General features: G+C 43.9%; 1 protein-coding gene across 1 annotated transcript in view; it reads left to right on the plus strand.

The window, feature by feature from the left end:
• Nucleotides 1-13,481, plus strand: part of CCDC192 (coiled-coil domain containing 192) — a 937,988-nt gene that overhangs the window by 424,316 nt on the left and 500,191 nt on the right. The window contains exon 4 of the mRNA XM_086963041.1: nucleotides 3,177-3,308. Within this exon, the coding sequence (XP_086819167.1) occupies nucleotides 3,177-3,308 (132 nt within the window). The remainder of the gene's footprint in view (nucleotides 1-3,176; nucleotides 3,309-13,481) is intronic.

The raw sequence follows: 13,481 nt of genomic DNA on the forward strand, positions 1-13,481 counted from the left end.
AGGTTAAGATTTCAAACAAAAAAGGCTTCCATAAATGCATTTCATGCAGAGCGTGCAAGTTCGGGGTGAACACGGTGGAATATCAATCTCCATTTAACCCCATGCCTACACCCATCAGAGATTTGTATACATGTCGTACAGACCATGCTGTATATGTATTAGAGTGTACGTGCAAACTCAAATATGTGGGAAGTACTAAGTTACAGGTGTTTAACCGCATATTGCAACATCTCAGGGCAATAGTTAACTCTGATACTAACTACCCTGTTGCCCGTCATTTCGAACTTGTACATGCCAAACATTTGAACCATCTTACCTACTTTGTTATTGACTCCGTCCCCAAGAACATCCGAGGGGGGGATCGTGAAAAAACTCTGAGACAATTAGAGAGCAAGTACATTGTTCTCTTAAATACCAGAATACCTAATGGGCTTAACAGGGGGGAAGATTTACAAGTTTTTCTGTAAATGATACTTTCAAACCCTATGGAGCAACCTTCCTGTGTATTTACCTTTTCCCACTGAATTGTGTAACTCTGTTCTTCTATTGTTTTCTCCATTTTTCGGCTTTGTATAGCTCTAATAATTTGAGCCCATAGCTACCAATAACTTATAACTATTTGCAATCCATTCTGTTTTAAGGCAACGGTCTTGGAACAATTATATTACATTTAGTCACTATGGCTATAGTGAACACTTAGCATCAGCAGCAATGCCTCATTGTTTTTAACTGTGGTGGGTCAATAACACTAGCGCAGGTACATTGTGTTACATGACATCCTTTGGTATAATTTGTTCTTAATCATAGCATACATGTACTAACTGCGAGAACTTTATGCACTTTTTTGCACTTGAGCACTGTTTTTCTGATAACATCGATGGGGGTTTGTTTCATATTTTGTGGACATGTCATCATTATTTGCACATATGTTTTGACTTGTATAGCATGTTGATTGAATATGAATTAACTCATAAGGCAATGGTTGTACATACCTTGAACTCATTTTGATTCATTATTTAGCTTGATCTTGCACTAGCACTTTATTCAGCTCATAGGCGTATCTGAATATTGAATGTCTTTTTGAGTTTGTATTTTGTACATATGTGTAAATGAAGTATTTCTTCCATGTCCTTTACCCCTTTGATTTGATGTTATTGTTTCTACCTCTATTTTTGACACAGTATTTAAACACCCCCATTGGTAATTTGAGGCCATGTGATCAAGGCCGTTTTGTGACGGCCGAAACGCGTCATGCCGATGGCGAGGGAAGAATAAAGCCACATTTTTTAAATCTAACCTTGGTGTTTTGGAGATCTGTATATATATATAGCAGCCCGTCCCGACGTTGTCCGGGAGCAATCATGACTCAGGGCCCCCGCCCGCCCTGACGTTGAGCAGTATTATGCCTCTATGTTTACTTTGTACGCTTTTGTAACCTGCCCACGTCACTTTTTCCTCCTGTAATGCCCCGTTTGGTACCTTCTCCCGATTGTCATTTTAGCTTTAAGCTGACCGCTCCACTTTGTACGCTTTTGTAACCTGCACACGTTTTCTTTTTCCTCCTGTAATGCCCCGTTTGGTACCTGCCCACGTCACTGCCCGCGTCACTTTTTCCTCCTGTAATGCCCCGTTTGCTACCTTCTCCCGATTCTCATTTTTGCTTTCAGCTGACCGCTCCACTTTGTATGCTTTTGTAACCTGCACACGTTTCTTTTTCTGTTTGGTACCTGTAGCTCGCTCACTGCTCCTCTCCGCCGCCACTCCTCCCTCACGTTTGCTTTGCTCACTGCTTACTTGGCGCCCTACTTCATCCGCCGCTCACCGCTCCTCCCCGCCGCCGCTCCTCACTGCCTGCCCGCCGCTCCTCACCGCCTGTTCCCCGCTCATGTCCGCTGCTCCTCCGCTCGTCACTGCTCCTCCCCGCGCTGATCTCCGCCACTCCTCGTCACTGCTCCTCCCCGCGCTGATCTCCGCCGCTCCTCCCCGTGCTGATCTCCGCCACTCCTCGCGCTCGTGTACGCCGCTCCTGATGTAAGCACACACGTCGCTGCCGGCGCTACTTTGAAGGGACTACTTTTTTTTAACTTATTTATTTTTAATTTATATAGCCTATGTCCATCTGCACACCCTGAGGATTACAGCGATGTATCGGGTGTGTGGATTGGCGCTGTGGTTCCAGAGTTTACCCACCTCAAAGCCTCAAAGTTCTTCCTTTATAATAGTAGTATATATATATATATATATATATATATAGCACCCCAGGGCACCTTCATAACAACACTTATAGACTTGCAAAAGGATACCAGACAGACTGAACCGGCTGTGACCTGTTAGAAGAACCCGAGGAGGGTGAACCACTTTCCACTTAAAATCCAAGGACAGAAAGATCTCCATGGCTCATAAGACTGATCTCTAGTGTTGCTCCAGTATAAAGCTGAACATGATAGCATTGTGAAGAATCCTAGCTGATCAGTGGCAACTGGACCTGGAGTGGACTTTGGTGTATCCTCTGTCTGACATGCAGAAAGCCTCTACATGCTCCACCTGAGGTTCTGAAGCCCTTAGAAGGGTACTCCTGTGGTTGATTATTGTAGGGACACATTGTGTACCTTACGTAATACATAAGTTAGGCCACCTACTTCCAGCTTCTTGCTGGCACCGTTCAGCAGAACAGGGGGATTTTTCTAGTGTGCTTTAGGAGAGCAAGCTCAAATTTAAAATGTTACTGAATTTTTAGCCATACATAGTTGAGCCTTGCAATCAAGTCTTGAGATTTCACCAGCCCTGCAAATCATGAGATTAATCATAACAACTATCCATTACTTGATTTGCTTCTAGTCGTACCTAAGGAAGTTACATGGTCGCATTGTAAGTAGGCCACAAAACTTCAAATCATGCTTGATGGGCGGGAATTCACTGAATTTGCCTTTGTGACAGGATTGAACTAGGACACAAAGATTCGCTAAGCAATGAAATATCACTGTTGGACATCTGGACAAGTACGAGCAGTTATTTCAAACATTCTATAAAGTGTGTTACTCATATAGACATTTTGTTACGTACATTCTGATTTGTGTACCAAATCGCAATATGAAGTTCTGAATAAAAAGCTTTTTACTTTGAAATAGCATTTTCTAAGAGCAACATATCAGTGTTTTATACCATTTCATTTTTAGCTAGTGAGCACTGAAGGAAGCAATTTGGAACTAAGTCAAAAGGTATCCCAGCTAGAAGAACAACTCGAAGTCGCTCGAAACAAGGCAGTTAGTTGGAGGTCCTATGAAAATACAATTTTCATCAAAAACCAGGTATGTTCTGTCCTAATATCAAGACAATGCTTTCAGTTCGAATAAAATGACAGATATATTTGCGAATTAAAACACACATTGAAATTGAGGTATTTCTTGCATCTGGTAAAATTTGACTAACAGATTTTAACCAAACCAATCGCTGTTTTTCAAAGCAGTGCATTACTCATAAGTTGGTCTGATTGACAAAAGTAGAAGTAACTAAGTGCCAGATGTAAAAAAATTATGAACTGAGATTTCCAAATTGCGATTCTCACCGAATCACATTTAGATAATCTCAGTTCCTGCTGTAAGAAACCTTAGAACCTTTAATTAACGATTAGTAACAGGTCTCAAATCGACCTACCTCATGAAGTTTGCAACCACTAGAAATTTTAGCCATCACAAGGATGGTGGCCTGTAGGGGTCAGCAGAAGACCATTACTGTAATTGCTTTAATTTAGGTTCTTGAATAAAAATTGGATTGAATTCCTGTCTGATGATTATTCTTTGGTATATATTTTGAATTGTTTAATGTTTGATGTCATGCATGGCCACGGTAGGAGGAGGGAAGAGATCTCTCACAGCACCCATCCCTGATTCTGGACACATTACAGTATGTTTCCTTTGCAGTACTGCACCTGAATGACAAATATCAACCCATATTTGCGCAGTTGTGGTCAATTTTGCAGAGAACAGCTATTGTTTCCCATGGGTCCCTCATCTAGGTTAGTTTGTCTTGGGTTAGTTGACCAATATTCTTCAGGGAAAGGAGATAAGAATACAAGCAGCGAAGATGCAAAAGAAACTGGAGCTTTGCCTTACTTTGTGCTCACCAACTAGGGTGCAAAAGAAGGCAAGAGGCCTAAAACACTAACGGACAATCGTACTGAAAGGGTTGTAGCATCAAATCCAGTAGCAGTGAATAGAGCACCCAAGCAAGAGATTCATCTGGTGGGCAGTATAAAAGGGGCTAATGCTGGTAAAACAGGTGAACTGGTGCACTGAGAAGCCCGTCATCTCCCTACCACAGTGTGACACTTCCTACGTGGTGAAAATGAATATGTGCTGTGGAAAGAAGATTATGAAGCAAACATATTCAGATTAATCAGGCGATGTTTAAATATGATCTTAGATTTTGAGAAGTGAAAGACAGCTGGGTAACCCTGTTCTCCTGACAGTTTTAGGTATTGTAATTACCTGACGCAGTCAAACTTACAAAAAGTTTTACGAAACGAGGACTAGACAATGGTGTGACCCCAGATTCTGAACGACTCCAGTAGATTAGAAATAAAGTGAAAGACAGCCCATGCTCCAAACAGAGGCCCTCCATGGACTATGGATGCAGGAATACACTCCAAAGAGCTACCAGTTTGATATATGTCTCCCCAAAAATCCGTTTAAAAGCCACAGTAAAATGAGAGATGGAAAATTGGAGAAAAATCACAGGTTGTAGCAAGAAAGGGTTCAAAGGTGAGGGTAAGAAGAGGTCTCATAGTGCTAACAGAAGAAAGCACATTTAGGTTTGAGAATAGGAGATTATGGTTAAAGATCTCCAGGTCTGTCGTCTAGTCACCTGTCCATCCTTGAGCACATGCTTCCTGTGAAAGACACCCTCACCTTTCCAGTTTCATGCTATGTCCGCTACCTCTCGCCCCGTTCACATTACATCCATACACTCTCACATCTCCAGATCCATGCTCCATCCACTACCTCTCGCCCCGATCATATTACATCTTTACACCCACACCTTTCCAGATCCATGCTTTGTCCGCTACCTCTCTCCCCTATCACAGTACATCCTTACACTCTGGCTTTCCAGATCCATGCTGTGTCCGCTACCTCTCTCCCGTTCACATTAAATCAATACACCCTCACCTTTCCAAATCAATGCTGTGTTCGCTACCTCTCTCCCGTTCACATTACATCCATACACTCTCATTTCCAGATCCATGCTGTGTCCTCTACCTCTCCCCGTTCATATTACATCCTTACACTCTGGCTTTCCAGACCATGCTGTGTCCGCTACCTCTCTCCCCATTCACATTACATCTTTACACCCTCACCTTTCCAGATCCATGCTGTTTCCGCTACCTCTCTCCCCGTTCACATTACATCTTTACACCCCCACCTTTCCAGATCCATGCTGTGTCCGTTACCTCTCTCCCCGTTCAATTACATCCGTATACTCTAACTTTCCAAAACAAACGGCTTCCTCTCTCCTGCCTTGGATGCGGAGCATTTTTTAGAAATGTTTACAAAAGGGCTCCTTAGAGATCTTGAACTGAGGCAGAAGCTCCTGTTGCAGCTGCAGAGGTGTTCAGTGCCAGGTTAGCCGAAACTCATCTGTAGCTCAGTGTATAAGCCTTGTCGATTAACCCCAGCAGTCCCATGCAGCTCCAGACGTTAAGGGAGACCCTTTATCCTGTCCGACTCTTTCAACTTTGATCTGTTTCTGATTCTCCTCCATGGCAGGAATGCCAGCTTTACAATCTTGGTGAATTCTTCTAAACTGTTAATGCATGTCTGTTTTTGAGGACATCTTAAGGGGTCTTGAAACACCTACGTATTTATTCATGATGTTACTGAAGGCACATTAGGCAAAGTGGCTAAAAGTCCTCCTTGTTCTAATGAGTGGGGAGAGGACCGGCATCGCCCCTACTGGAGAAGGTGGAGCGATTGAGGCAGTCCAATAGTTCAGGTGCTTCTTCGAACCTCAGATCTCCTTAGTGCACCGCTCCTTAGTGTGCCTCCACTATCTTTTCTAATGCGGCATGTTCCGTGTGGTGACAGTGGTGTATGTGTGTTTGTACGTATGTGGGCATATTTGCAGTGTATACGGGGGAGGAGAGGGAGCTATGGTGAACTGCACAGTTCTTTTACACTTTTATAGCGTTCTCTGTTGAGGACCTTGCCATGCACAACCTTTACTTACAACAACAGACTAAACCAATTCACTTTATAAACTTAAGGGCTTCTTGCAATCAGGATATGATACCCTGTTTGTATGGAACATTTCAAAACCACTGTGACCTGTAACAAGTCAAATGTATTATGTGTTAAACAATCACCCTTCAGTATTTCACCATCTAACCTTTAATAAACATATTTTATAATGTGAAAAAAATGTCATTGCTTTAAAATAGACCATGTGTTTAAAATGCAGCCTGTTTTACCAGTGTACCGTGGGATCAATATTTTGTTTAACATTCTCAAATGGAAGGGGTCCCATTGGGACCCTTCCCATTTGCGAATGGTTACCACTACCTTCCAGAAGCCGGTAAAATATTTATGTTCTGTGACCATAGTTTGGTCGCAAAACACTAATATATACCACTGAGATTCGATATTTGGAATGGATGGCCTAATCACACCCCTTCCAAATACTGAATCGCAAAACCAAATGACGATTTGGTAACAAGATACTGATTCACAATTTGGCCTTTGTACATTTTAGAATACTTTTTTGTAGACCGTGAATCAGCCCATTTGTGACCACCTATAAAAGATGTGTACGTGAGGCCCAAAATCCTTACCTAATTTTCCCTCTTGAGCAAGTGTAAATCACACCTCTTTAGATTACTGAGCAAACATTCCACATAGGGACCTTTATAACCCAAATAGGATAGTTTCTGTTGTATCAACATTGACAAGCAATTAGCTGTTCGTCATCCAATACTTAGTACCATGAACAATTCCTGGAATCTAGGTCTGTTGCCACTTTCTGTGAAGCCCTAAAGATAGAGCTCAGTTTCACCTGCAAAAAAATTAGACCTCAGATGCAAGTGTACCACATATTTGGATATGTTAATCAGATAGCAGTTGAAGACAAATGGAAATACAGGATACCTTGTTACATCAATGAGGCCTCCGATGAGAGGAAATGGCCTAAATTGACTCCTTGGAGATAAAAGGACGAGAATCAAGGGGGAATAGCTGTATAGAACACAATATCATCGACGAGCAATTAAAGCAACATTGGATGGTCTACTGTAATGGGCACGGTGGACCAATATTGGCACTTTACTTTTTATACAGTTTTCACATTTCCATACCACATGGTCACAAGTGCTGCGTCACTGCAGGGGCTTGATCTAAATCCTTATTAAATGAGGGCTGGCAATTGTGGTGGTCATAGTCATCCATTAGAACACTCTCTCCAACAATCTTGCCAAGATTTGCTGGTGATAGTCTGACATTTCAGAACGTATTAGCATGTGAAACTGCTACAATGAATATATCTCATAAAGAAACATTGTATCCTAGTACTCCTTTGAAACCATCAACACTCCTGGTAGAAGGCCTTCAGTAATGGAATATGTTGCTATATGTCTGGTTCCAAAGACAGCAACACCTTACGTTCTTAAAGAAAAGTGCCACCTGAGTAAGAGCCAGTCCCATTTCGGAAAGCAGATGCACCTGAACAATACTTTAAGGTAGCCGTTTCATGTACTTAAAGTAACTGGATGGTTCAAAGAGACAGCCTTGAAAGCTGCCACTTCTACAGCACTTCTTTAACTGATATCACTATTCCCGCTGGGACTCTAGCAACATGTTTTCTGAAGACCTTTGAAAAGACTTAATCGAAGTCCAGGGAAAGAAAAAATTTTGTCAAACCCAAATACTAAGTGCACGTAAAGACATGGCAGGCTCATCATTCTACAGAGAAACAGATAATACCTGCAAGTTGATTCCAGCATATAATATATTGAATCTACTTTTTACCTGAACAGGCCTTTTTGGATCTCATTAATAGCACGGTGCATAAAATGAAACAGAAGGATATAAGCTCAAAGGTTTATTGCTGGGAAGACCTAGATGATTATCATGAGTATGGCCGATCGGTGCGCCTATGTACTGAGGTAGTGGCAAATGGTTCCTCTGAAGTGCTGTCACCAGCATTGTGAGAATACTTTCGGCAAAAACGTAATGCTGGGCATGTCATGGTGGCCAGCTGGTACTTTATTTGATTTTTAGAAATCACCCTCAAAACAAACAAGGTTATATATAAAAAATAAAAAAAGAAACAACTATCCCAGCCCGTGGAGGCCATTGTGTGTTATTTCCTGTCCACAACCTCCATGATTAATGTGGAGGTCTCAAGTAGGAAAAAAAAGCATTGGAAAGCTGGCCGTCTTTAAGCAGTGTTTAATCTGAGCCTGTAGTTTCCGGTGCTCTGCACCACACTTGTTTGTCAAGACTGGGCTTGTACCAGTCTGTCACGTGGTGGTGCTGTTGAAAATGACTATTGACTGCCGCCTAAGCCTTTCTTATAGATTTGGGGGCCTAGAGTTGGCTGAATTGTCACACTTAGTAATTGTGGTGATACTGCCATTGGCAAGGGTGGCAGGGGCAATGTTTGGTGCAAGATACAGTGGTCTCCTAATGAGGTCCCTGGCACTTACAAATGAAGCACGGTCTTGAAGGCTCAACCTAACTAGGGTGAGCTTTTTCACACTTCGGAAGCAGTTCAGAGTCAGACAGGACTTTAAAAAGTAGTTATCCAGTATAGATTCACATGCTTGAATGATTCCCTCATCGTTGAGATGGGAGTCCCCGGTACATCAAAAAAACAAAGCTAAACCATTACAAAGCAGAAACTAGGCCTGGGCGCATTTCAGTTTTGTAACCCATATCTCTCGTTTTGTAAAAGAGAACAAAAGTAATTCTTGAACCAATCAGGACCCTTCACCCTCTAGAGCACTCTAGAGCACTCCTGAGAGAACCATGCATACTGCTGGGATGGGCTACTTGCTTAGCCAAAGGGCCCATCATCCTCTTCCTCAGAATCCTGCTCTTCCAACAGGTGAGAGGGCAAAAGAGCTTTTCTTAGCTTTCTCACCTGTACGAATAGCCCATCCCAGCTGCATGTTAAGTGTCAGGAAGATGATTTTGAGGAGGAATGTGGAGAATATCAAGACTATACTCCTCAGCAACAAAACCATCAGGAGTATAAGGAGGAGGTAGTTTGCATGCCTTCTTCTTTATTATTGGACCAAGAATTCATGTTGGCTGGCTACAGAAAGAGATTTCCTTCAACTCCTGTACCTCAAGAAATACAATCAGTAGTTCCTCTTCCATGTTCTTTTGCATCTACTCCAAAGGGGTTCAAACTATACTGGTGAAACCTCTACAGAAATCCCGTCTATCAGTCCCTTAACAGTATCCGGGTACTACGGATGATGATCAAGAAGAGGGAGAGCTTAGAGAGCCACATAGAGGTGTGGGACGACGACCTCATTCCCACGCCTTCTTATCATTCTCTGGTGCCCGTTAACTCACCAGCAGAGGATGTTGGTGGGTTTCATAATTTGTTAGAGAGAGCTGCAAAGAGATTTGATCTACCTATGCCAGCTACCCAAACAGCCTGTTTTTGATATGGTTTTATTATTATTATTATTATTATTATGATGTTTCTTATATAGCGCCAGAATCGACCCCCGAAGGGGTATCTCTGCGCTTGCCTTGGGAACCCGTCCTGGTTTTTTCCTGTGAAATAGCCCCTACAGGGCATCCCCAAGGTGAAAGCCAGGCATCCCGCAGCGGGGGGGCCGTTGTGGAGATTAAGCAAGCTTAATGCCCAGAGTTGCAGAGTGTGAACCCATGATTAGGTCAGGCACCGAAGCGAGAATTATCGAGTCCGTGGACATTTGAGCTCAAGACCCTTTAGGAAATCAGTTAGGGCTATTCCCATTATAGCAAAAACAACAGTTGATGTACAGAATGCAGAACAATGTCATACATTCCCCCCCAGTACAGACATCCCGGTCCAGGAAAGACATGGCTTGGTAGTTCCGGCTGGACTGTTCCCATGAGGCACAGGGTCAAGACTGATTTGCATATGGCCATGTCTGAACTGGGGTGGCTTGGTGAGCAAAATAACGGTGGATTAAACCCAGATCTGTGAATGGGGGTGAATGTTTTGCCATTGTGCAACATTCCGTCCATCATCTTGTGTGTTTTGCTGTTCACCCTATGTGGGAAGAGTATGCCCAGACGTGGGTCCCTTGCTCACTAAGCCACTGGAGTCAAGCTATCCTGGCTGAAGACGGCTGATAGCCAGAAACTGGTCCTAGGATGCTTGATTCCGGTCCAGGAAAGGCATGGCTTGGCAGTTCGGGCTGGACTGTTCCCATGAGGCACAGGGTCAAGACTGATTTGCATATGGCCATATCTAAAATGGGGTGGCTTGGTGAGCAAAATAACTATGGATTAAACCCAGATCTGTGACTGGAGATGAATGTTTTGCCATTGTGCAACGTTCCGTCCATCATCTTGTGTTTTTTGCTGTTCACCCTATGTGGGAAGGGTATGCCCAGACGTGGGTCCCTTGCTCACTAAGCCACTTGAGTCAAGCTATCCTGGTTGAAGACGACTGATAGCCAGAAACCGGTCCTAGGATGCTTGATTCCGGTCCAGGAAAGACATGGCTTGGCAGTTCGGGCTGGACTGTTCCCATGAGGCACAGGGTCAAGATTGATTTGCATATGGCCATGTCTGAACTGGGGTGGCTTGGTGAGCAAATAACGATGGATTAAACCCAGATCTGTGACTGGGGGTGAATGTTTTGCCATTGTGCAACATTCCGTCTATCATCTTGTGTGTTTTGCTATTCCCATTATAGGTCATGTATGGGAGGAAGGACTTAAGGTCCTGAAAACACCAGCGACAGTGACATCAGTGCAATCCAGGTTGGAGAAGAAATACAAGGCCCCAGAGGATGCTCCAGCCTGTTTGGTGGGCAATCCCAAACCGGATTCGGTTATTTCTCAGGCAGCTCAGCGGAACTCCAAAAACCCATTGGCACCCATTACCATACCTCCTGATAGGGAAGGCAGGCACCTGGAAACGCCGGTAAGCATTTTTTTTATCAATGTCAGCTCTGTTGGTCAGAGCAGCTAATGCCCTGGCCATACTGGGTAGATATGACAGACAAATGTGGTGTGACCTGGCTCCGTATATGGATCAGCTTCCTGGAGAGACCAAACCAGAAGTTAAGAAATTTCTCCAGGAGGGCGACAGTGCATCTGCAGAGGTGATAGACTGTGTGATGGATATCGCAACTACAGTATTCAGGTCGCTGGGGGTTGCAGCGGTTTTACGCTGTCAAGGATAGCTCCAAGCTACTTCGTTTAGACAGGAAGTTCAAAATAAGATCCTAGACCTGCCATCCGATGGAGAGGCTTTATTTGGGAAGCACATCAACGATGCGCTTCAACATATTAAGAAAGATACTGACACAGCGAAGGCTTTAGGGAGGCTTCACTATTGGAAAGTAGTGTCCTTTAGAGGAGCTAGAGGAAGGGGCCTTCCTTCCTACAGGGGAGGATTTCAGCAGTATATATACCCCTCGTACACTACATCTTCCCAGCTGTATTGACAACACTATGTTCAAAGACAGCCACAGTCAGGGGCATATTCTAAATCTGCCCCCAGAGGAAGAGCAAGACGTCAGGGAAAGGACACCTCACGACATCAATGACAAACTTCAGGCTCCTGCTATGATTATTCCACAAGTTCCCCTGGGGGGGCAAATTGATTTTCACCTTCACCAGTGGCAAAAAATACCCACGGACGGATGGGTCCTCAATCTAATACAATTCCGCCATACAGTGGGGTTTCTCCATTTCCCACCTTGTACTCCTCCAGGACGGCAAGTGGTAACTAACCTACATCTCCTGCATCTGGAAGTTCTTACAATGCTCTGAAAATGAGCAATAGAACCGGGGCCAAACTCCCAGAAAGGGAATGGATTCTTTACCCGTTTCTTTCTGGTACGCAAGAACTTACGGCAATGGCGTCCGATCCTGGATTTGAGAACTCTAAACACTTATCTCAAAAAGCAGTCCTTCCACATGGTCTCTCTTCAGGACATTCTATTACTTCTACACCCAGGGGATCATATGACCACCTTAGATTTACAAGATGCATATTTTCACATCTCCATCGCTCCCTCCCACAGGCTGTACCTTCGATTTGTGGTAGCGGGAAGTCATTACCAGTTGAAAAGACTGCAATTTGGCCTCAAGTCGGCTCCAAGAATTTTCACCAAATGTCTGGCTCCAGTGGCAGCTTTTCTGAGAAAGCAAAGGCATCAGGTGTTTCCTTACCTGGACAATTGGCTATTCTAAGCACATTCACACGCAGCTGTTCAGTTGTCCACGGTGGCATGTACAAGACTGTCTGCCAAGTTGGGCCTGACTCTGAACGAGGAAAAGTCATCTTTAAGCCCCTCCACGAACATCACCTTCTTAGGAGCAATTTTGGACACCACAATAAACAAGCCATTTTCCTTTCTCGAGAAACACACACAACTAATTTCACTGGCCCAATCATTCACAAAAAGAAAGTCACTTTCAGTTTGCCGTTACAAGTCACTCCTGGGTACAATGTCATCTTGCATCCCTCTCATCCCCTTCTGCCGGATAAGGAAGCATCCATTGCAGAAGGAGCTGGATTGGCTATGGCATCAAGCAGTAGGTTCCTTTGAGGATGTCATCACAGTCATACAGGGTATGATTCACTTCATGTCTTAGTGGACCCGACATCAAAACATTTCCTTCTGTCTTTCCTTTCTCACCATGGCGGCTCCACATGTGATCACCACAGATGCTTCCCTGGATGGTTGGGGAGCCTTTCTTCAAGACCTCCAGGTCAGTGGGCATTGGCAGTGTGAAAACCAGCAGATTCACATCAATTTGCTGGAGCTCAGAGCGGTGAGATTAGCGTTGCAGGCATTTCTGCCGAAGATAAGGAACTTGACTGTGCTGATCAGGACAGACACTGCATTATCTCAACAAGCAAAGTGGCACAATATCCTTTCCCAGGCCCAGTGCATCTGGAGATGTGCTTTGCAGAATGGAATTTCGCTGGGGGATTGAAAATGTCACGGCAGACATGTTAACTAGACCCAAGTCTACATGCCACTAGTGGGAAATCCATCAGAAAACCCTAGACAACATTTTTCTAAAATGGGGTAGGCCAACAGTGGTCCTCTTTGCGACAGCTCAGAACATAAAAATGCTGTTACTTCGCAAGCTGGCATCACCAACCGGGATCCTGGGGGAATGCATTTTTGATAGCATGGTCAGGCATCTTTGCAAAACCTTTTCTGCCAATTCCCCACCTACCACGACTGCTCATGAAGATCAATACAGAGCCATGCAGAACGATTCTAATAGCCCCATCGTGGCC

Source organism: Lissotriton vulgaris, chromosome 3_1 (assembly GCF_964263255.1).
Source record: "Lissotriton vulgaris chromosome 3_1, aLisVul1.2, whole genome shotgun sequence".
In the NCBI taxonomy this organism is placed as follows: Eukaryota; Metazoa; Chordata; class Amphibia; order Caudata; family Salamandridae; genus Lissotriton; species Lissotriton vulgaris.